This window comes from Psammomys obesus, unplaced genomic scaffold (genome assembly GCF_907164565.1).
Source record: "Psammomys obesus unplaced genomic scaffold, mPsaObe1.curated_primary_1811, whole genome shotgun sequence".
NCBI classification, from domain to species: domain Eukaryota; kingdom Metazoa; phylum Chordata; class Mammalia; order Rodentia; family Muridae; genus Psammomys; species Psammomys obesus.
The window spans coordinates 1319444-1343772 of record NW_026596430.1 but is presented as its reverse complement, the minus strand read 5'-3'; the positions used below and the strand labels follow the sequence as shown (position 1 = coordinate 1343772).

Sequence of the window (24329 nt, the reverse complement as noted above, 5' to 3'; positions counted from 1 at the left end):
TGAGAAACTTAATTGAGGCACTCATTTCTGTGAGTGGGTTTTGTGTTGTTCTTAAGATCTCCTTTTTCCTATCCTGATTGTATTTGAAATCTGTACTGTTCGTTGCAGGGAAGTTTTTCCTTATTTTAAAATAGTCCAACAGCTAATTGTTCACTTAAGTGGCTGATACAGAAGTATTATAATTTACTTCAGCTTGGATATGTGAAGTTTACTTTTTACTATAAGAACTGGTTTCCTTTGGGAAACTTTATTTTGTGATTAGTTACCATACATGGCTGGTGCTTTAAAGTTAAAACAAATGCTTTCAGCAGCATTCAATTATCAGGCCATAAGTAGTTAACTTTTTGTACAGTGTGCACATATTCATAGTCTGTTGCTTTTTAATCTGCCCAGTGGAGTGTGACAATATGAACCGCTTTGACCGATCAGACAGAAATGTACGACAGTCGCAGGATGGATTTTGGAAAAGGCCATCCCAGAGGTGGAGTGGACAGGACCATTACCACCTTAGCCATCCTGACCACTATCATCACCATGGGAAAAGTGACTTGAGCAGGTGAGTTTGTTCTAACTGAAGCTTCACTTCTATCCTCTGCCCAACCTCACTAATCGTTTCTACCCCCAAGTTGATTTTGCCTATTTTTTTAAAGGCATACATACCAGTTCAGGTTCTGCGTGATCTATAGCTGCTACAATAACTAATCTTTTCTTAGCTGAAATCTTTTTTTCAGTAGCTTTATCTCAGATTTACAAATTACATCTACAATAAGGACTTTCAAGTTGTGATATGACTTTGGAGGGTTCTCATTTAGGAATTAATGAATGCTGGCTTTGTTACTGTGTAATTTTTAAAAGTAGTATTGTACAAAGTAACTACTAACTTACTGGTTTTATTTCACTTATAAGTTAAAAATGTGAAGTTCCAAAAGTGTTGTTAAAGGATGCCATATGACAATAGAAGTTCTCTCCATTTTGACACATAGAATAGTATGAAATTGGATCAGACCATGTAGAATAATGGACTCACAGTCATTTACACTGGGGTCAGAGTTTCACCTGGTATAGATTCACTTTGCAAGTTAAGTTTATTTAACCCTTTGCACACTTCAGTTTTCATGCTACCATTTGTGAGCAGACTTAAAAACACTTTTCTGTCAGTTTTCATGGGTCGGGATATAGGTGTGTGTGCTGTACCTGGTTTGTGGTAAACAGTGGCATTTTGTTGTTGTTCTGTTTTGTTTTGTTTTTCTAATTAAATTTTTAAAAATATATCATTCCACAAGAGGTCAGTGTTTATCCTGGAGCACATTGTCATGCGAGTAATAAAACTGAGATGCAGAAATAATGGAAGAAAAGCATTTGGTCCTCTGTGCCCCCTAAAACAAGAAGCAGAGTTGTTGCCAAGGGTCCTTGTAGCTACAACAAAAAAAGCTTGACCTGTTGTTACCAGATACACAGTGTGTATAAGACATAACATTTGTTTCTTCTTGATTTATTCACTCTACAAGACAAATACAGAGGGAGCTGTCATGTGTGAATTCTAAGAACACTTTGGACATTTAATGGACAGGTCCTGAGTGGCACAGTCATTTTCTTATGTTCTTCTATCTAAACTGAACAAATTCTAGTCTAATAAAATATTTTTCAGTGGATTTAGGAAAAATGGGGTCCAATTAAAACTTTCTGTTGGAACAAACAAATAGAAGGTTGTAATTGAGGCAGTCTGGAAGAATGCATGATGTACTTGTAGCCAGTATGGCTTTGACCAGAATGGCAGCAGAGTCTGTCCTGTCAGGAAGAGCCTGGCGTGAAGATCATCTTCATTAGTACTATGGCCACCGGGCTTCTCTAATCTCAGTATGTGTTTAGAATGAGTGAAATTAAGGAAGGTGTGACAGCATTGTATCAGTTCCTTTTGCTTTACTGTTGCCACAGTACCTAACAGAAGCAGCTGACCGAGAGGAAAGGTCTGTTCTGAATCACCTTCAGAATTTCAGGGAGGCATGGTGAAACAGCTCATCCTGTTAGGAACGAATGGCAGAGGTTCCTTACACTCCAGACCAGGAAGCAGAGAGCGAGGTGGAACTAACTGCCAGGTATAACATTCAAAAGTGCAACATTAATGGTTTATGTCTAGCAAAGCCCCCTCCTGTACATTCTCTAGACTCCCAGAGTATCATTACCATCTGGGAACAAACACTTAAAACTTGAGCCTATGAGACACATCATATTCAAACCATAACAAATGCTTGCTTTTAAAATTTGTCCACTCACTTAAAAAATACTCCTTGGTAGTCTGTTTACTGTACAGTGCCATAACGTCTTAAGCTGACAGGAATTGGAGATAGTATGAGAGGTGAAAGTTGTGGTTTGGTGATGACTTCTTGAATTATCATGGTAACGATGACAGAATTCTGCATTGGTACAGCTTAATAGTAAATATCTTTACACTGAAGCTAGGCAAAGGCTGTTGTGTCTGTGCTATTCATACACACATGAATAGCATGGAGAGTCTAAGAAACAAGCATGTGGACACTTACAATGTAGTGTCACTACTGCGATAATTTTGCCTAATAGTGTAGTATGGGAAAGAGGGTAGTGAATATTCAGCCTGGCGGAGGGCAGGTGCAGAAGTTTCTCTGCTAAGAGTCTGGGTGTTCAGAGAACCACTCTTCAGGATTATCATAGCTGGATTTCCTGTTGATTGGAATATGTATATATCGCAGTAATTGTATATATTATTGTATTTCTAACATATTAGATATATATTATCAATATAATAATATTAATATAATATAATATTAATTATTATAATATATAATATATACATTAGAAATAGAATGGATAACATGGAAATAACTGTCTCTGCCCTTAGAAATGGTCCAATGGAGACTGAGTATAATCATCTATCAGAAAAGTTAGAAACCACACCTCTCCTCCGAAAGTCCAGAACCATAAACTCTAATGCCCTATATATCGACAGGTACAGAAGAGAGTTCTTTGGTCAGATAAATATAAGAATGAACAATTAAATTATTTGTTTAAATGGTAACTGCATTAAACCTGTTTGTTTCTATAAATTGTGATTTTGCAGAAGTTAGTGAAAGTTAATATGTAGGATTTCCCTAAAATGTGAGCACAAATCCCTCCTCAGAGTTTATATATTTTAAAGCACTTGTAATTGTGAATCGTCAGTTCCCAGAGGTTAGTGGTGAAGGGGAGAGATGTACAGACAGTGTTTTTGTAGGTTGCTAGTCTGACTCACTTAGCATAGAGCTTTCTTAGGAGTAGCTAAGCTTACTGATAATGGTGAGGCTTGTAGGTTGCCTGGTTCATTTTACCTTCAGGCTTTCTGTGTCTGTGCAGATTTTCCCAGTGTGCCAGAGCTATTTACAGGATGGGTGTCACAAAAAGAAACCTCCCACAACAAACCTTGTAACTATCTTTTTCTAACTTCTCCTTAGTGTGAAAAGAGTTTGAGAGTATAAACTTTAAGGTCTTTTTCATATTAGGTTTACAGAAGCTTCTCTATTCTCTCACTTGGTGAGTAGTGGTTCCTTTTCTGCTGGTGCTTGACCACCATTGATATCATAGTTCATTATAGCATTATGCCTTATCAAAAAGTTAGGCCTGCTGGGACACTGCTGGGTCAGAACTACTGATCTGGATATTCTCTGGTATTCTCATCATAATACAGCTTTTTTTCTTTTGCCCCAGCTTAATATTCCACTCCTATTATCTCCCATTAGTTCCCTTTCCCTAACACTTTTATGCCATATAGAGTTCTTTCAACCCTAACAAAGTTGCAGCCTTATCTTCCTTGTGGCTCTTCTCCTAATTATAGCTGAAATCTAGCTCTTAACTAAACACATTCCTTTTCCACTAGCATTTTTATAAGCAAAGTTCTTATTTTCTAGGAGTCCTAGTATTTTCCTGTTTAGGGGTGAGGTGTGCCTTTGTCTTTATCACTCTTCACTGTCACTTCTGAATGAAGTATTTTTAAGTCACTGTTTTGAGACCTGGGCCATTTATCTGGATCACCTCTTCTTTATTGATCCTGCTATTTGTACTTTATAAAAATTGTGGCTCCTTGACTCACTGTCCTCCTTTATTATAAGTTTTGATTCAGCCATGAATAACTTCATTGTTATGCAAATGGTTCTTTTAACTTCTTCCTTAGATCTTTGATTTTCTATATATATTTACATCATCTGAGAACCGATAGTTTATCTTTTTCAATCTGCATAATTTTCTGTCTTTCACAGTTGCTATGACTACATCTTTTGGCATGGTGTGTTGAATAGAAGTAGTGAGGGCCAAAAGCTGTGTCTTGTTTCTGATATTAGGGGTAAAACATCCATCTATTACTGTCAAAAATGGGATTGTTTGCTTTGTTGCTTTTTTTTCTTTCTTCTCTAAAATAGATTTCCTCTATCAATCTGAAGACATTCCCTTCTGTTCAGTGTTTTTCACATGGTGTTATGCTGTGTTTTACCTAATGCTTTTCCAATGTCCATTAAGATGCCTTTCCCCTCCTATCATCCTGTTACTACAGTACTTCACATTGACTTTTAGACAGCTATTTATTTCTTCAGCAGTTCAATTGTTTATGGTACATAATTTTTACATTTTTATTTATTGTGGATTTTTATTTTTATTTATTGTAGAGTTTTGTTAATGTACTTTGGTTTTGGTTATGGGACTCATTTAGAGTGAATTGGGAAGTGCTCCCTTCACTAGTACTTTTGGGAAGAGTTTGAAGAATGTTATGTTTTTTTTTTTTTTTCTTTATTAATTACACTTTACTCACTTTGTATCCCACCCCCCACCCCTGTGGTTCCCTTCCTCCTCCTGTCCCAATCCCTCTCTTCCTCCACCCTCTGAATGCATGCCCCTCCCCAAGTCCACTGATAGGGGAGGACTTCTTTTCCTTCCTTCTGATCCTAGTTAATTAGGTCTCATCAGGAGTGGCTGCCTTGTCCTCTTCTGTGGCCTGGTAATGCTGCTTCCCCCTCAGGGGGAGGAAATTAAAGAGCAGGCCAATCAGTTCATGTTAGAGACAGTCCCTGTTCCTATCACAATGGAACCCACTTGGATACTGAACTGCCATGGGCTACATCTGTGCAGGGGTCTTAGATTATCTCCATGCATTGTCCTTGGTTGGAATAGCAGTCTCAGGAAAGACCCCTGTGCTCAGATTTTTTGGTTCTGTGGCTCTCCTTATGGAGTTCCTGTCCTCTCCAGATCTTACTGTTTCCTACTTCTTTCCTAAGATTCCCTGCACTCTGCCCAAAGGTTGCCCATAAGTCTCAGTATCTACATTGATAGTCTGCAGGGCAGAGCTTTTCAGAGGTCCTCTCTGTCAGGCTCCTGACTTGTTCTCTCTTTTCTCCTTCTTCTGATGTCCAGCCTCTTTGCCTTTCTGGATAGGAATTGAGCATTTTATCAAGAGTCCTCCCTCTTGATTAGTTTCTTTAGGTGTACAGATTTTAGTAGGTTTATCCTATATTATATGTCTATACGAGTAAGTATATACCGTGTGCATCTTTCTGCTTCAGGGATAGCTCACTCAGAATGATCTTTTCCAGATCCCACCATTTATCTGCAAATTTCATGATTTCCTTGCTTTTTATTGCTGGGTAATATTCCATTGTGTAGATATACCACAATTTGTGCATCCATTCCTCCACTGAGGGGTATCTGGGCTGTTTCCAGATTCTGGCTATTACAAATAAGGCTGCTACAAACATGGTTGAGCAAATGACCTTATTGTGTACTTGAGAATCTTTTGGATATATGCCTAGGAGTGGTATGGCTGGATCTTGAGGAAGTGCTATTCCTAGTTGTCTGAGAAAGCACCAGATTGCTTTCCAGAGTGTTTGTACAAGTTTACATTCCCACCAGCAGTGGAGGAGGGTTCCCCTTTTTCCACAACCTCTCCAGCATGTGTTGTCTCTTGAGTTTTTGATCTTAGCCATTCTGATGGGTGTAAGGTGAAATCTTAGGGTTGCTTTGATTTGCATTTCCCTGATGGCTAATGAGGTTGAGCATTTCTTTAAGTGTTTCTCTGCCATTCGATATTCCTCTGCAGAGAATTTTCTGTTTAGCTCTGTACCCCATTTTTTAATTGGATTACTTGATTTTTTGCTGCTTAACTTCTTTAGTTCTTTATATATACTGGATATTAGCCCTCTGTCAGATATAGAGTTGGTGAAGATCTTTTCCCAATCTGTAAACTGTCGTTTTGTTCTGAGGACAGTATCCTTTCCTTTACAGAAGCTTTTCAGTTTCATGAGGTCCCATTTATTGATTGTTGCTCTTAGAGCCTGTGCTGTTGGTGTTCTGTTCATGAAGTTGTCTTCTGTGCCAATGAGTTCAAGGGTATTCCCCACTTTTTCTTCTAAGCGGTTTAGTGTGTCTAGTTTTATGTTGAGGTCTTTGATCCACTTGGACTTTAGTTTTGTGCGGGGTGATAAATATGGATCTATTTGCATTTTTCTACAAGTAGACTTCCAGTTAGACCAGCACCATTTGTTGAAGATGCTGTCTTTTTTCCATTGAATGGATTTGGCATCTTTGTCAAAAATCAGGTGTCTATAAGTGTGTGGATTTATGTCAGGGTCTTCTATTCTATTCCATTGATCCACCAGCCTGTTTCTATGCCAGTACCATGCAGTTTTTAGTATTGTTGCTCTATAGTACAGGTTGAGATCAGGGATAGAGATACCTCCTGAAGATCTTTTACTGTAGAGAATTGTTTTAGCAATTCTGGATTTATTGTTGTTCCATATGAAGGTGAGAATTTTTCTTTCAAGGTCTGTAAAGAATTGTGTTGGTAATTTGATGGGAATTGCATTGAATCTGTAGATTGCTTTTGGTAAGATGGCCATTTTTACTATGTTAATCCTGCCAAGCCATGAGCATGGGAGATCTTTCCATCTTCTGATATCTTCTTCTAATTCTTTCTTCAGAGACTTAAAATTTTTTTATGCAAGTCTTTGACTTGCTTGGTTAGATTCACACCAAGTACTTTATGTCCTTTGTGGCTATTATGAAGGGTGTTTTTTCCCTAATTTCTTTCTTGGCCCTTTTGTCCTTTGTACACAGGAAGGCTAGTGATTTTTTTGAGTTAATTTTGTACCAGCCACTTTGCTGAAGATGTTAGTCAGCTGTAGGAGTTCCCTGGTAGAGTTTTTGGGGTCACTCAGGTAAACTCTCATATCATCTGCAAATAGTGATACTTTGACTTCTTCCTTTCCAATTTGTATCCACTTGATCTCCTTCAATTGTCTTATTGTTCTAGCTAGGACTTCAAGAACAATGTTGAAAAGATATGGAGAGAGTGGACAGCCCTGCCTTGTCCCTGATTTCATTGGGACTGCTTTAAGTTTCTCTCCATTAAGTTTAATGTTGGCTATAGGCTCGCTGTATATTGCCTTTACTATGTTCAGGTATGTGCCTTGTATCCCTTATTTCTCCAATACTTTAAACATGAATGGATGTTGGATTTTGTCAAATGCCTTTTCAGCATTTAAGGAGATGATCATGTGATTTTTCTCCTTCAGTTTGTTTATGTGGTGGATCACATTGATTGATTTCCGTATATTGAACCACCCCTGCATGCCTGCGATGAAGCCTACTTGGTCATAGTCGATGATGTCTTTGATGTGTTCTTGTATTCGGTTTGCAAGTATTTTGTTGAGTATTTTTGCATCAATGTTCATGAGGGAGATTGACCTGAAATTCTCTTTGTTTGTTGGGTCTTTGTGAGGTTTAGGTACCAAGGTGACTGCGGCTTCATAGAATGAGTTTGGTAGTGTTCCTTCTGTTTCTATCTTGTGGAATAGTTTGAAAAGTATTGGTGTTAGCTCTTCTTTGAAGGTCTGGTAGAATTCAGCACTGAAACCATCTGGCCCTGGGCTTTTTTTGCATGGTAGACTTTTGATGACTGCTTCTATTTCCTTAGGGGATATAGGACTATTTAATTGGTGTACCTGGTCTTGATTCAGCTTTGGCATGTAGAATTGGTGAAGAAAACTGTCCATTTCATTTAGATTTTCAAATTTTGTGGCATATAGACTTTGGAAGTAAGACCTAATAATTGTTTTGATTTCTTCAGTGTCTGTGGTTATGTCCCCCTTTTCGTTTTTGGTTTTGTTGATTTGGATAGTTTCTCTCTGCCTTTTAGTTAGTTTGGCTAAGGGTTTGTCTATCTTGTTGATTTTTTTCAAAGAACCAGCTCTTGGTTTCATTGATTCTTTGAATTGTTTTATTTGTTTCTAATTTATTGAATTCAGCCCCGAGTTTGATTATTTCCAGCCGTCTATTCTTCTTTGGTGTGTTTGCTTCTTTTTTTTCTAGGGCTCTTAAGTGAGCCATTTTGTTACTTGCATGAGATTTTTTCGAATTTCTTTCTGAAGGCACTTAGTGCTATGAACTTTTCTCTTAGCACTGCTTTCTTTGTGTCCCATAAGTTTGGGTATGTTGTGCCTTTATTTTCATTGAATTCTAGGAAGTCTTTAATTTCTTTCTTTATTTCTTCTCTGATACAGCTGTCATTTAGAAGCAAGTTGTTCAGTTTCCATGTGTGTGTAGGCCTTTTGCTATTTTTGTCATTGAGGTCCAGTTTTAGTCCATGGTGATCAGATAGGATACAAGGGATTATTTCAATCTTCTTGTATCTGTTGAGGCTTGCTTTGTGACCAACTATCTGGTCTATTTTGTAGAAGGTTCCATGAGGTGCTGAGAAGTAGGTAAATTCTTTTGAGTTCGGGTGATAGGTTCTGTAGATATCTGTGAGATCCATTTGATTCATGACCTCTGTCAGAGTCATTGTTTCTTTGTTTAATTTCTGTTTTGTTGACCTGTCCTTTGTTGAGAGTGGGGTGTTGAAGTCTCCCACTATTAATGTGTGGGGGTCTATGTGTGGTTTAAGTTTTCTTATAGTTTCTTTTACAAATGTGGGTGCCCTTGCATTTGGGGCATAGATGTTCAGGATTGTGATATCTTCCTGGTGGATTTTTCCCTTGATGAGTATGAAGTTTCCTTCTCTATCTCCTTTGATTGATTTTTGTTGAAAATCTACTTTATTAGATAGTAGGATGGCTACTTCTGCCTGCTTCTTGGGTCCATTTGCTTGGAAAGCCGTCTTCCAGCCCTTTACTCTCAGGTAATGTCTATCTTTGTGATTTAAGTGTGTTTTTTGTATGCAACACATTGTTGGGTTTTTTTATGCATCCATTCTGTTAGTCTGTGTCTTTTTATTGGAGAATTGAGTCCATTGATGTTGAGGGAGATAAATGACTAGTGGCTGTGAGATCCTTTGATATTGATGTTGGCCATGCTAGTGTGTTTGTGTGTTTTGCTACTTTTGTTTTGCTGTAGTGCGGTTATTTATTTCCTATGATTTCTTGAAAGTAGTTAGTTTTCTTGGTTTTATTTTTCCTTCTAGTGTCTTCTGTAACGCTGGATTTATGTGTAGGTATTGTTGAAAATTTGTTTTTGTCGTTGAATATCTTGTTTTCTCTGTCTGTGAGGACTGAGAGTTTTGCTGGGCTGACATCTGTGTTCTCTTAGGGTCTGCATGATATCCGTCCAGGCCCTTTGGCTTTCATAGTTTGAAAGTCAGGAGTGATTCTGATGGGTTTGCCATTATACATTACTTGGCCTTTTTCCCTTGCAGCTTTTAGTATTTTTTTTCTTTGTTCTGTATACTTACTGTTTTGATTATTATGTGACGGGAGGATTTTCTTTTCTGGTCTAATTTATTAGGTGTTCTGTAGGCCTCTTGTATTCTTATAGGCTTCCCCTTTAAGTTGGGGAAATTTTCTTCAGTGGTTTTGTTGAAAATATTTTCTGGGCCTTGGAGGAGGGAATCTTCTTTTTCCTCTCTTCCTATTATTCTTAGGTTTTGTCTTTTTATTTTGTCTTGGATTTCTTGCATGGTTTGTGTCAGGAATTTTTTAGATTTATTATTTTCTTTGACGGATACATCGATTTCTTCCATTGTATCTTCCACACCTGAGATTCTTTCTTCCATCTCTTGTAGTCTGTTGTTTATGCTTACCTCTATAGTTCCTGTTGTCTTTCCTAGGTTCTCCCTCTCCGTGATTTCCTCCGTTTGTGTTTTCTTTAATTCTTCCAATTCTATCTTCAGGTCTTGAACCGTTTTGTTGATTTCCTTCATCTGTCTGACTATATTTTCCTGTTTTTCCTCAATTCCTTCAGCTGTTTGTTTGAACGTTCCTCTGTTTCTTTTATTTCTTTCAGTGACACAGACTGTTTGGTTTCATCTTCTTGTATTTTTTTTACAGATAACCATAATCTGTTTTAATATATCTTCCCCTAATTCTTTACGAATTTTAATTACTTCCTCCATTAACTTCTTTATTAGCATAGATGTAAGGTCATCTTCTTGAATTTCACTTATGTTAGGGTGTCCAGGACTACTTGCCCCTGGACAACTGGGTTCTGTGGATGCCATGTTGTTTTGCCTTTTGTTGGTTGTGCTTTTTCGCTGGCTCTACCCATCTCTCTGTCTCAGGTGTTGTCTGTTAATTTGTGGTGCCTGCTGAGTCCTGGGGCAGGGAGAATCCACTTGGCGGGGTTCTGAAGTTCTCTGCTTTTTGGTCATGGTCAACTGAATAGCGGTGCTTTTCAGGAATTGTCACAGTTCATTTCAGGTGTATGGACCTGTATGGTAACTGTGGTATTTAGGAAGGCTCTCCTCTCATCAGAAGAGGTCCTGGTGATGGCTGTCCTGCTGCTGGGTTTCTTGCTCTGAATTTAGTGAGCAGCAGCTGTTGCTCTTATGGTGTAATTTTTGGGTGTAGCCCTCTTGAAGGACCAGGGATTCCCACAGTTTTGTCAGTCTAGCTAGGGATAACTGGTTGATCCTTGGCACAGTATCTGAGGGCTGCTGTACTGGCTCTCTGGCTTTTGTAGGTCTGAGGATGCAGCTGTGTGCCCCAGTGCCCTAGCGGTACTCAATAATGGTGGGTGAGCACAGCGCTTCTGCCTGCAGTAGAAGGCTAGAGCCTAGAGTCTGCTCCAATCCAGAAAGTCATTTGGTGCTGGGTGTCCTGAGCGTTGGATCTGATGATCCCCTCACTGTGGGGTTTCCTCCTGACAGGGACACCCAGTCTTTGCTTAGGGGACCACTGTTCTGTCTGGGGTGGCGAGTAGAACCTGCAGGCACAGACTCGCGTGCCTCTGCCTTTCTGGCCTTTGGGAGCTTGGGCGTCTCTCTAAACTGGGTAATTTTTCTGGAGACCTTTTCGGGGTGATGGTATTAGCTGAGTGCTCTGAGATCAGACTAGCCGTTTCCCTCCCTGTGGGTTTGCACCGGACAGAGAAACTCAGTCTCTGGTGCTCTGGGGCCCGCAGTTATATCTGAGGCAGCGAATCAGGCGCGCAGGCAGGGCTTTGTGCTGGTGCCTGGGTCCTCTGCTCCGGCTCCGGGCTGGCTCCTGGGGCGCCCGCGGAACCCGAGTCTTTTCCGGGGGATGTCTGGGTGACCTAAGGTCGGTCCCAATCGTTTCCTGCTCCGTGATGTTATCTCTCGACTGGAAATTCCAGTCTGTGATGTTGTGGGCCCACAGTTCAGTCTGGGACAGTGACCAGAGCCCGCTGGCATGTGGCTCTGGGCTGGTGACCAAGCGCCTGGTGGAACCGGGATCTCTTCCGCGGTTTTGCCAGGTGAGTTAAAGCTGATTGAATCCCCCACCGTGGGGTATCCTCTCACCTGGGAAACACAATCGCTTGTGTTTTATGGCCGTGAGTTCTGATTGCTGGTCACTGTACTGATCCTGCTGTGCTGCTGGTCAGAATGAGAGTTGTCCCGGTGCCGCCATCTTGCCCCGCCCCTAATTTTTGTTACTGATTTTTAACTAGACCTGGGCTTTTCTTTGTGGCAATTTTTTATTACTAATTTAATATCTATAGATACTAGGCCTGCTAGGTCTTAGTGTACTAGAACTGCTAGATATAGGCGTGCAAGGTCTTAGTGTGCACTGTTGGCTAAGTTCTTTGGCTCCTCCTGGATCTGCTGTTTTGATGTGCTTGTCATTGCAGACAAGCTTATAGAACTTATAGAGGTACTGTAGCTGACCTTTGCTACTTTGTGTGTTCTTTTTCCCAACCTTTACCCCCACCCCTAATTTACCCCTTAACACTGGATAGGAGAGAAACAGGGAGAGAGGGGAGAGAAGAAATAGAAAAATCCCTGAGTCTAATTTCTTTCTTTTTTTTTCTTCTTTGAGCATGGCTACCAACAAAACACAACCAACCTCCCTAAATGACCCAAAACTACAGACCTCCTATCAGGGCTTTAGTATTTATATACCCTTTGAAAAGTTCCAGAATTCCAAATATCACACGGTCACAGAAACTGTCTGCAGCTGGCAAAAACAAAACAAAATAACATAGAAAACATGCTTTTGCTAGAGCACAAGGCAAATCATACTCATCTGTTGTGAACATCCTGAAGCAGCCACATATCCCTATACCTGGGATTAAAATGAAAGTATGTTTTTAAATAACATTTCAGTGTTTTGTTTTGTTTTTTTAAATCCATAATTCCAGAATTCTCACTACAGAGTACTGCGTCATTGTATCTTGTAGGAAAGGAAGGTTGGCTAGCAACAGATTCTCATAGTTTTTATTCTCTTGGAGTGTTTTCTATTTTAAATTCTCCTGTATTTTAAAGGATTGCTTTGCTGGATGTGGAATGCTTCATTGATTGTCTTTCTTGTACAACTTTGACCCCTTGCTTCCTGATGAGAACTCAACTCTTATTTAACATTTCTTCCACATCATGAGTCATCTTTTTTGCTATTTAAAAAATACTTTGATTTTGGTGTCTCACAGGTAGATTATGGTGTGTCCCCTTTAGCTTATTATACCTGGAGTTTGTTGAGCTTCTTGGATATGTAGATTAATATTTCATTAGTTTGGGAAATTTTTGATCATCACTTCAATTTATTTCTGCCCTCATTTTCTCTTTCCTCTTTCTGTTGTCTGTCTGTCACATTAAGAATTAAATGAATATCATTCTTTGCTTTTCACAAAGAATTCGAAAGAGAAATACTCAAATCAGATCTCCCCTCTGCAGGATTTGTTGTTGCTATGGCTTGTTGCCACTTTGCATTCCTGCCTGCAGTGAATGGGAGTTCCTGGTGGTTCACACCCTCACCAGCATTAGGTGTTGTGCTTTGGACATTAACTGTTCGGTATGTAGTAGTGTCTTGTTTTAATCCACAATTCTCTAATGACATGTAATGCTGAACATTTTTTCAGATACTTATTTTCCATCCATGTCTCTTCTTTGCTAAAGTGTCCAGAACTTTGCCAGTCTTTAAATTGAGTTATTTTCATATTGTTGAATTTTAATTGCTCTTTGTATATTTGAGATACTAGTCCTGAATCAGATATGTGTATAGGAAATATTTTCTTCCAGACTGTGGCTTTTTTACCTTCCTAAATTTTTTTTTTGATGTTGTTGTTTTAATTGAAGCTGACTTTAAAAAACAAAGTTTCAGTATACAGTTTTTTTTTTTTTTTTCTTTCTTGGAGTGCGTGTATGTGTGTGTGTGCACACACTATATCTAAAAACACATTTGCAAACCCAAGATACTCTAGATTTTCTTTCCTGTTTCTTAGGAATTTATAGTTGTCATTTTACTTTGAGGTTTATAATAATTTTGGATTAATCTTTGTGAAATTTGAGGTCATTTCCTCTTTCTTTGTTTTCTTTCTTTCTTTTTCTCTCTTTTTTTTCTTCCTTTCTTTCCTTTCTTCTTTTTTTGCTTGTAGATCTCTTGTTGCTTGTTTCCATTTGGTCAAAAGGCCGTCCAATATTGAACTGGCTTTGCTGCTTTTTCAAAGAGAAGGTAACTGCTCTTATGAATCCATTTCTAGACTGTCCCATTCTTTTCATGTTTTTGTTTTGTTTTGTTTTGTTTTTGTCTGTGGTTCACCAATTCCATACTATCTTTATTATTGCAGCTTCAGATAGAAAGTCCTAAGGTATCAATTTTGGTTGTCCTATTCTTAGTCACTGAATCACTTCAGTGGCATTCACAGGATAACATCAGATTGATTAGGATTGTGCTGAATCTAGCATGTAAAAAATAATAATAATTACCATTAAAACGTGCATATTTTACTTCTACATGAAAGTTTTTAATGGTGACAAAATACTAAAGATTAATTGTAAAATAAAAATTGTGACTTAGAAAAGACAGAAAAGTAACCCACACATGTGTTTACAGAGACACATTGCACCAGCCATTGTAAAGTGTGTACTTGTGCATCCTCATAATCACATGATTTTTGATAGTGGGGAAGAATAAAAAGCTACCTTATAAATAGGATATATAATTTGGGAAGATCCTTTTAAATAATTTGGTTGTTTTATTATTTAGGCTGATGGGTTGGATGGCAGTTGCTGCTTCAAATTTAATTTTAATTTTTTGAAAAAAATACCACTTAAAGATTTCTTTTCTTTACCTTCTCTAAATCCTGTTTTTTCCCCTCTTGATTTTATTGGCTGTATTTATAAAACAATATTGCATTGTCCTATACAGAACATAAGAAACTATGTCACTTGCCCTGTCTTGTATAGCTAATAAATAATAGCTGAGACCCTGAATTCAAGATCTGAAGATGTAATTTAAAAATGAACAATATTAAGTAGTCCTGGTGGTGGTGAGCATTTATTTCACTCCTGTGCTTCTGTAACTCATTATTGCCCTTGCCCACATCACTACTAGTTAAATTCTTATCTGCCACCTTGTGAATGGCAATGGGCTCTGTGACTGGCACACAGCTATCATATATTATAGTCAGGCCAGAGCCTCTAGTTTTCTGAAGCTACAGTCAGATGGTTTAGCAACAAAACACAATTATAAAGCCAATGTGTTGAGGACCATATCTTTACAGTTGGTAAATGTAAATGAAAGGATGTGTTGCCTCCTTGTAGTTCCCTTGACATTTCTGTTCAAAAGGAAGTTGGAAAATTATTAATAGCATGTTAATAATTTGGTTTTATTTAATACTTACTGTATATCATATAATATTCTAAACTCTTTAACATATTACTTGATTTAAATATTATGCCAGCCTAGGGAAGTAATTACGGTTAACTATCCTCATTAATTTGTAGTCAAGAAAAATTAAGCGTACAGAAACAGTGATACTTGCCCTATGTTTGTGTAGCTAATAAATAATAGCTGAGACTTCTAATTCAGGATCTGTAGAAGTAATTAAAAAATGAGTAATATATGACTGTTTTTAAGGGCTATATATAGTTTAATATTTTTAATGGCTATTGTCAGCTAGAATTTGAATCCAAATACAAAGCCAGGTCAGGCTCCTTAATCTTCTGTGTCTTTTCTTAGATGGCAGATCCTAATTCATATATCCAGTTAGTGATGAATACTTCTTGACTCTTCTCTTGAAACTCTTGAAGTTCTATGCATTTGTCTATCATTTCTGTAAACCCAGTGTAAGGTTGTGTTCATACTTGATTATCATGCTGTAGAGACCTGACTAGGTCCCTCAGTATCATTCTTGTCTCGTCTTTATTTATGTGACAAAATAAGTAAAGTTTAGTTATTTTTTTTAAACTAGGATACTTTTTTTAGAGTACCTTCAATTAATCCTTTGTCTATTTCATACATGTATACAATGTATCTTGGTCATATTTACCCCTCTTCCCTGCTCCTCCTAGATCCCCTGGCACTTCCCCCTCCCAATTTCTTTTCCTTTCCTCTTTCCTTCTTTTCTCCTTTCCTTCTTTCCCCCTTTCCTTCCCTTCCTCCTTTTCCCTTCTTTTTATCCTCCTCTTTCTCCTCTTCCCCCCCTACTTTCCTTCCTCCTCCATTTTCCCTTCTTCTTCCTCCTCCTCCTTTTAAAATAACCACTGAGTCCAGTTGGTGCTAATTGCATGAGCATGGATGCGAAGCCATCCACTAGAACATAGACAACTTAACCATCAGCCAAACCTCTAAAGAAAAATGACTTTACTTCTACCACAGCCATCAATTACAAATAGCTTCTTAGGTAGGGGTGGAGCCTCATGAGCCCCTCTGCAGTCCATTCTGGAATAGTGACTTGTTTGATTTTGTACAGGTATTGTGCAGGTAACCACAGCTTCTGTGAATTCAGAGTGTTAATGACATGCCATGTCCACAAGACAACATTTCACAGCACTCTTCTCTATCTTCCAGCTCTGGTATTCTTTCTGTCCTCTTCTGCAGTATCTCCAAGCCTTTGTAGGGTTGATATCTATGTCTCACTTAGGGCTGAGCACTCAACAATCACTTGTTTTCAGCACTGTGATCTGTTTTGAGTGTCTGCATTGCCTGCTCTCAGCAGTAAGAAGCTTCTCTGGCCAAGGTTGTGAGCAACATTTATTTGTTGTTATTAACAGATATATAGAAGGTAGTTTGACAGCTTGTTCATTTAGCAAAACAGTTGTAATAGGTTCTACCCTATGAACTCTACAGCCATGGGCTCTTGACCAGATTTCTTGTTCCAGGTATGGATTCTCTCCTGTAGAACAGGCTTTGATTCCAATTAGAAGGCAGTTAGCCACCCCATAACTGTCATGATACTATTGGTGGGTACCTCTTTTCTGAAAGGTCAGTATTTGGCATGCAGGATCTGCTACAGGATAAGTCTGTTGATTAGCAGCCTCTCTAGGAAGCAGAGGAAAAGTCTCCAGGCTACTTCTGCCTTGAATTTTCTCTCCTGCAACCAAAGTGTGCTGTGTCTTCAATAGGATCTTGGCATCTAGTTATAATGTGGAAACAAGAACGATGGTAATTAATAGTCTGTATTGTTTTGGAACCTAACTCATACCTGTCACTGAGATTTTTATTTAATAACTTAGTTTTTCTTAAGGAAGCATTATATATACAGACAGGGCACCTCCATTTAAACACACAGCACACACACACACACACACAAACATATATGCACACTCATTTACAAAGTAGTGGGTTTCCATAAGGCTTTTTCATGCATCTTTTGTTTTGGTTAATAATCCTCCCTACACATTTCCTCCTGTTTTCCCAGCCCTCCTCATATTCCTGTTTTGTCTGCATGTTTGCATGTATGCATATTTGTGCATCATGTGTGTTTCTGGTGCCTGCATAGGGTAAAAGGTGGGCTTGGATCCCTTGGAACTGGAACTGGAGTTATGGATTGTGAGAATATGTAAGTGCTGAGAATCAAACTTCTGTGCTTTTATCCACTGATTTCATCTCTCCAGCCCCATAAAGATACTTTGCTTTTCATGTCACAGCTATAGTTTTAGAATCTCAGAGATCAAAAGTTTAAAACAACATTAACAACAAAGTGATAGTTAAAATCTCTTCTCTTTACTTACTCAGTACCAAAGCAGTAATAACAACCTCTATGCACATCAGAGAAATAAAAATATATTCTTTTTCTTCATAAAGCATACAACTTGCCAGGCATGAAAAAACATACACAGTGTATTGTATATACTCTTAGACGATACAGTACTGGGCTCTATAAAAATGCCTTTAGCAGCACATGTTTCTACCTTAAGGGATTAAGGAAGCTTTCCCAGAAGGAAATGTCAGCTAACTACAGATGAAGAGGAGTTGTTGAGATACATGAGTAGAGGGAGGGCAGGATGAGAGCAGGACTACCAGGAACCACTGAAGGGGATGAAGATGTCCTTGGAAGTGAGGGACATCTTGTTTTGTGCTTTGGGAACTGAAGATAATTAGCTGGTGATTAAGAAGTTTCTATGAATGTGACAGGTTTGGGGAAAGAGCATGAAGAGCTGTATTCTGTCTGTCATAAACTACTTTGAAGATTCTCCTTTTACTTTTTTCTTTTTTCCGTTTAAGATCTTAGACTTTCATTTCAGACTTTAACTCAACTTTATAGTCTACCCTAAGTCCTTTGCTACCCTAGAAAATTTCCCAAGTATATCAGCCTACTTCCTCAGAAGACACAACTATTTTCTTATCTGCTACTTGCTGGGTTATTTCGTATTTTTGTCTTAGCTCTTGTTACCTATTCACTAGTAGATGTTTTTCATCAGAATGTAGCCATAGTACTGATTTGCTAATACTTGAAATCTTAAAACTCAAACTAAAATTCAGAATTGATAAAGAAAAATAAAGCAGAATTATGGGACCAAATATAAATGAACTGTTTAAAAATTCATGAAGAATTTTCTTGTGTTAGAAGACCATCAGTCCTGAAATTTGAATGAGTAGTTTCAGAGAAAAACAATCTTTTGAAAATATCTTATAATAAATATTGAGAATTCTGGGGATATTTGTTGAAAAATAGAAGCTTAAGAAGATACTGTATTTCTCTCTTTATGGCAATTAAAATCCAATGTCAGTACATATTTAATTTGTACATATTTAACACACAGATTTTAGCTTCATTTTTAATATGTGACAATGGCTATTATATTGAAGAAATGTTTTTTGAATATATTATGTTAGATATTCAGATTTCACACACTTGTCATACATTAATAACTGGAATTACATATAATGTGGATACAGTAATTTTTAAACTATCAATTCTGGCTAATATGTCGTATTTTACATTCATGTGAAATATATTATCCTTAGTTTTTCTCTTATTCTGTATGGCTTTTATAGGATGAAACTGAGGGAAATACCCCGTCTCCTCTCCCTGCCCCCCCCCCCCTTTTTTTTTTTAGAAAAGCTTTGCTTTGTAGCTGAATTGGGCCTTGTTCTCCTGTTCCTCTTTTCTCAGGCTATGATTACAAGCATAAATATCCATATCACATTTGACTTAAAGTTTTAAAAATAGACTTTTATCTTATTTTGGAACAGGTTCTCATGTAACTCAGGCTGGCCTCAAACTTGCCGTTTAGCTAAGGAAGATAATCTTGGACAACTAATCCTCTGGTCTCTACCTCCGGAATGATGGCAGTATAATACTGTATCAGCATGCCAGTTTGTGAGAATCAAGGCCAGGGTTTTGTGCATATTGAGAAAACACTGTATGTATCCCATGGCTCCAAGAGAAGGCTTTGTGTTTTTAAACTGTACTTTGAGATTAGGGAAATCATGGTGAACATCAGACTCTTGCAAAACCTTGCTTAAATCTTTATTAGTGAAAATGGTTTATTGGCAGTATGAGAAAAGAACAAAGAAATAACACCATCAGCTTTAGTGATGGGCATTGAAGGGATGATAATCTAAAGCTGTGTCCACGTTGGGAGCTAACATGGCTTCGTTATTTAGCTATGGATCTAGAGCACTGCCCTTTAAGATGCCACCCCAAGTCAGAAGCCGAAGACCAGTCAGTGCAGAAAGGGTGAGCACAGTTCTGATAGCTACAGCCTTGTCAAGACTATTTTATTTTTATTTTGGCTTTTAAGGAAGGTTTAGTCAGCCTGTGTGTGAAATATACAGTGTGGATGGGGTTAGGGAATCATAGAGGATAACAATTTTACTAACAGCTAAACAGACTGCACTTCTCAGTGAGGACATTCAGTGACTGAGGTGAGTATGAAGGCACTGTGGAACTGAGTTGTAAAGATTTCTGCAATGATGCTGTACCTTTCTTCTTTCTTCTTAAATTGTGTATCTTTTCCTTCCTTCTTCCCCACCCTTCCAGAGGCTCTCCTTATAGAGAATCCCCTTTGGGTCATTTTGAAAGCTATGGAGGGACCCCCTTTTTCCAGGCTCAGAAGATGTTTGTAGATGTGCCTGACAACACAGTGATACTGGATGAGATGACCCTCCGGCACATGGTCCAGGACTGCACAGCTGTGAAAACACAGTTACTGAAACTCAAACGTCTCTTGCATCAGGTGCGTATGTAATAAATATTCCAGCGCCACCATTGTGACTTGAAAACAGAGTGGCTTTTTAGAAGTGTTACTTGGGTTTCTAACATATTTAGTTTCTTTCTTTCTTTCTTTCTTTCTTTCTTTCTTTCTTTCTTTCTTTCTTTCTTTCTTTCTTTCTTTCTTTTTCTCTCTCTCTCTCTCTCTCTTTTTCTTTCTTTTTTGTAGAAACAAAGTCTATAAATAGGACATGCTTTGAGTTCATTCCCAATACCATAAGACAAAACAAGAAAGAACATATAGAAAAGCTCAAGACTGTAAGGTTCCTGAAAATTAGAAATTGTAATTGTTAATTGAAGAGTCTGATACCAGAATCATACTGGACATTCAGTAACTGCTGTAATTTCTGCTTAATGGCAACAGTATTATTTTGATTTATGCTTGAAACTTCGAAGACCTGCTGTCTTTAGAGAAAATCCAGATCTGTAGTAGTACTATGGCTTGAGCAAAGTCACAGGACCCACTGAGGAAAGAACTCAGTTAGTGATTCAATAGTGTCTTTTTTTGTGAAAATATTTAGCATTAGCAGATAAACAAGGGATGAAATACCAATTTTAAATTGTTAAATATGTGGTTTTAAGTCTATTTTTGCATTTGATGATGAGCACTATGATTGAGAAAGAACGGCTGATTTCTCTCAGTTTGCTGTCTTTCTTTCTCAGGATTGTATGCTTTCACATCATATGAGCAGGGACCAAGTTTTAGAGTTCCCATTAGCCACCGAAACCAGACTCTTTTATCTGCTTAGTAAGGGCTAGCTGGAAGTAATGCAAGGCTCCTCGTAGTTGACTCTGAGTGTAACCATGCTTAGTAATGTACTTTATATTTCTTGGTTCAGGGTTTTCTGAACTACTTGTGGCTATTGAATATTTATTGAAAAGAAGCTTTTGTGTGCTGAGGCTAGGAAAGAGAGGGTAGAGAGTATTCTTTTGAGATCTGTGATGTTTGGACTCCTAGAGCATGCAAGGATTCTGTGGTGGAAATGTCCACACATAAAGATTGTAGTTTAGATAAACTATAACAGATAGGCTTTGCTCTATAGTGTAGCTCTACTGGCTTGTCTGGGAGGAAGGTTTTCTGGTCATGAGCTTGATGAAGCTTCTTAAATATCAGCTGATATGATCAGGTCATGTCTAATATGAAAGAAGGATGGAAACTGAGAGAAGACAGTGAATTGATAGCTGGTGACCAGTATTGTAGGGATTGTCTTCTTTGAAGAACTTTATGTGTGTTAAGCTGGGAGCCCTGAAAGGCACTCTTCTGTCATTATAGCCTCTAAATGTTCAGTAGTTCACATTGATCAAACTGACTTTTTGTTTATGTACTGAAAACAAAATTGTGAGGTAAACACTGCAGAATATTTTTAGATATCTTTAGAGTTTTTCAGTTGCAAAAGAAATTTAAAACGGACACCTAAGAGTTCATATAACTGTCTCTTACATTTTTTCATTTAATTGAAAAATGTTTTTTGTTGTGTTTCTATAAGTAATATATGTATACCTGTGTGACTGTGTGTGTGGTCATCAAAGGGTCACTTTCAGGAGCTGCTTTGTCCTTTTCCAGGATTCCAGAGGTTAAACTCAGATCATCTTCATTTCCTGAAACATCTTGCTGCCCCTTTAATGTTTACTGAAAAAAAAAAAAATAGTCATCAAGCATGTACATGGTCTTGAAAAGTTCACATACTGTATGTGAAGGTTTCATGTAAAATACAAAATAGATTTCTGTTCACTTTTTACACCTCAGTCACCCTGTTGTATGAACAGTTTACTCTCCATAGTTTTTGTAGCTCTGTTAGACAGGATTTCCCTTTGCCCTGTTCTGGAACTGTATCCACTATTTCCTGGATAATACATTTTCTTTTGCCTGGTATGTGCCCTCATTTTCTTGGAGTATATTCTTAATTTATTTCCTAACAGAAGACGAATACACACGGAACATTTTTAGTTAAAGAAAGTTCTCTTCATTCTGTATTCCCATTAGATTGATATTGTAGTTTGTAATTTTGAAAAAGGTTGGCTGAAATCAAATTAAAAATTGGAAGATGTTGCTTTTCACTGATGCAGTTTTAGCTGTTCTGAAGTATATTGCATTCTGACCATTTTTTTTTTTAAAATTGTCCAAGAGATTGAAGATCTTTAAGTCTTTATATGTGTGGTTTCAAGGTGATTTTCAGTGTGAATTTGTCGTTGTTGGTTTCTGTGTGCTGTTTGAGCGGTTACTGAGCTCTTGGGAGTCAGAGTGTGGCATGCACTATGGCTGTTACCGCTATAGTTTTTTTGTATTGTGTTTCTGGAGTTGTTACTAATCAGAATCTACGATTTCCAAATTAACTCTCGTAGTCTTCTATTTCTTCCACATCATCACATTGGGGGAATTCATTATGCTTTTGGAATATTGTCCTAATTTTATATTTCAGTTTTGTTTTTATTGAGCCATTTGCAAGAGTATTTTCAGCCTCCCAAACTCTTTATTTTATAAAGTTCCTTGTTCATATAGACCAGTTACTGCTCTTTCAAGAAGCAATTAAGTAGAGAGCTACTGATCTATGTTGTTAATATGTGAGGGTTGATTATTAATTTTTTTGGATTCTATGTTTTTAAAGGGTAAGTTTTTTCTTTATTTTGGTTCGTCTTTTCTAATTTTCTTTCAACATATAATGACCATTTATTATTTATTAATATTTGAAAGTGAGGAATTAAAAGTTGACTTTGGACTCTGTCTAGGCCAGGCTTGCCAAATGGCCAGCCTTCATTTCATGGTGGATGAATGCAAGTGGAACTTCAGCACCAGATAAAGGTGTCCCCAACACCAAGATGCCTGTAAGCATTTCCGTAGAAGAAAATCTCATCGTGGCTGGCAGATCATAGTCTGTCATGGTAGGGAAGGCATGAAGGGGCCCTTCAGTTTCTGCAGCATAGTGTGTGTGTGTCACATGCTTTCTCCTCTCCTGACAGGCTAATGGCAGAGCCAGGGACAAACTAACCTTTGGAGGCCCCAGCCCACCTCTCTTGACTGGCTTCCGCCAGTTAGTCCCATGTTCTAAGAACTCCACACTGTGTTAAAATAGAGCCCCAGGTGGAGAATAATAAGATTTGGTTGTAAAATATAAACTCATGGGAAACATTTTTGATTCAATCTGTAACACTGGACATTTTTCTTTTATTCATTATGCAGACTTCCATTAAATTTTCACAGTAATTGTTTTTTGTTTGTTTGTTTTCTTTTGTCTTTGTTTTTTTGGTGGGGGGAAGCAAATAGTGTGTCTCTATGTAGCTCTGGCTTTCCTGGAATCTGCTACATAGGTCAGGCTGGACTTGAATTCTCTGTTTCTCAAGTATGAAACACATGAGAACAGTAAAAAAAGGTTTTACCAGATAAACTAGAAGGTTTAGAAATTTTTTTTCTCAAAATAGTGAACTCTTATTAGTGCTGTAAGTAGAGGCTCAGAAAGCAATTAATTAGTGAGATTTAACCAGGGATTTCTGTTTTCTTTTTCTTTTCACCCAGTGGCCTTGTCTCCAAGGCCTGATGCATGCATTCTAGGAAAGCCCACGAGGGGCAGTGTGCAGTGAAGTAGCTGAAGGGAGCTCCCCAAACCCTCTTTGCCATCCACTGCTCCCATCCTTTTGGCCAAACAGAAGTGGAGTCTGTTTCATAGTCTTAAGGTGCTGACGTTCACACCCGTGGCTTTTGCAGCATGTTAGCAAGTGCTCTACGACCAACTATTGGAGTCTGTTCATTAAAGCCATCTTTATGAGTTCATTTGGACAGAGCCCTCCTTTCCATATACTTTTGTGCATCTTACTGTTCAGCTTACACAGTTTTGTGGAACAGGAAACTCAGTAGCCATTATCTCATCTTGATAGCCAGAAAGAGAGACCTTGAGATTTGTTTCTCATGGTCACATGAGTGTATGTATTGGTAGGGAGTGTGTTTTTTTTCAGTCTAGGCCATTGCTCTATTTTAGGTTAATATTCCATATGTTTTACTGTAAAATCTATGGATTCTTGATAGTTTTAAATCCAGAACTTGAGACTATGCGAATGTAATGAAAACAATTGCGGTGGTGCCTTACTGCCTTTAATTCTTTATAGCCTGCTTCAGATGGTTTTGGCTGAAGCATAATACGCATGTGGGAGTGCTTATCATGCTGACTTCTTAAAAATAGAGATGTCTGTGTAGCCAGCACCCACCCAGAAGCAGAAGATGCACAAGTCAGAGGCTCCTCTGCTTATCGCTGTTTTCTAATGGGACCATTCATTTGGTTTCTGAAAAAAACTCAGTCTGTTTGCCTGCTTTGAATTTGGGATGAAGTGAAATTGTGTAATAATCTGGTCTGCCTTTCTTTATTAATACTGTATTTATGAGTCATTGTTTATGTTTTGTACCCATGCTCAATGCTTACTGTGTTATATAAGCATTTCATTTGCTTCACAGTTGACAGGCT

At 38.0% G+C, this 24329-nt stretch overlaps 1 protein-coding gene across 8 annotated transcripts in view; it reads left to right on the top strand.

Annotated features, from left to right (window-relative positions):
- Ccser2 (coiled-coil serine rich protein 2) overlaps window positions 1–24329 on the top strand; it is a 125127-nt gene that overhangs the window by 60755 nt on the left and 40043 nt on the right. For 7 of the 8 annotated variants that reach the window (XM_055597814.1, XM_055597815.1, XM_055597818.1 and 4 more), the window contains 2 exons: window positions 394–556; window positions 19648–19843. In XM_055597814.1, the coding sequence (XP_055453789.1) occupies window positions 394–556; window positions 19648–19843 (359 nt within the window). Of the gene's footprint in view, window positions 1–393; window positions 557–13111; window positions 13230–13812; window positions 13885–19647; window positions 19844–24329 lie in introns of those variants that run through there. The other variant, XM_055597821.1, reaches the window with a different exon arrangement.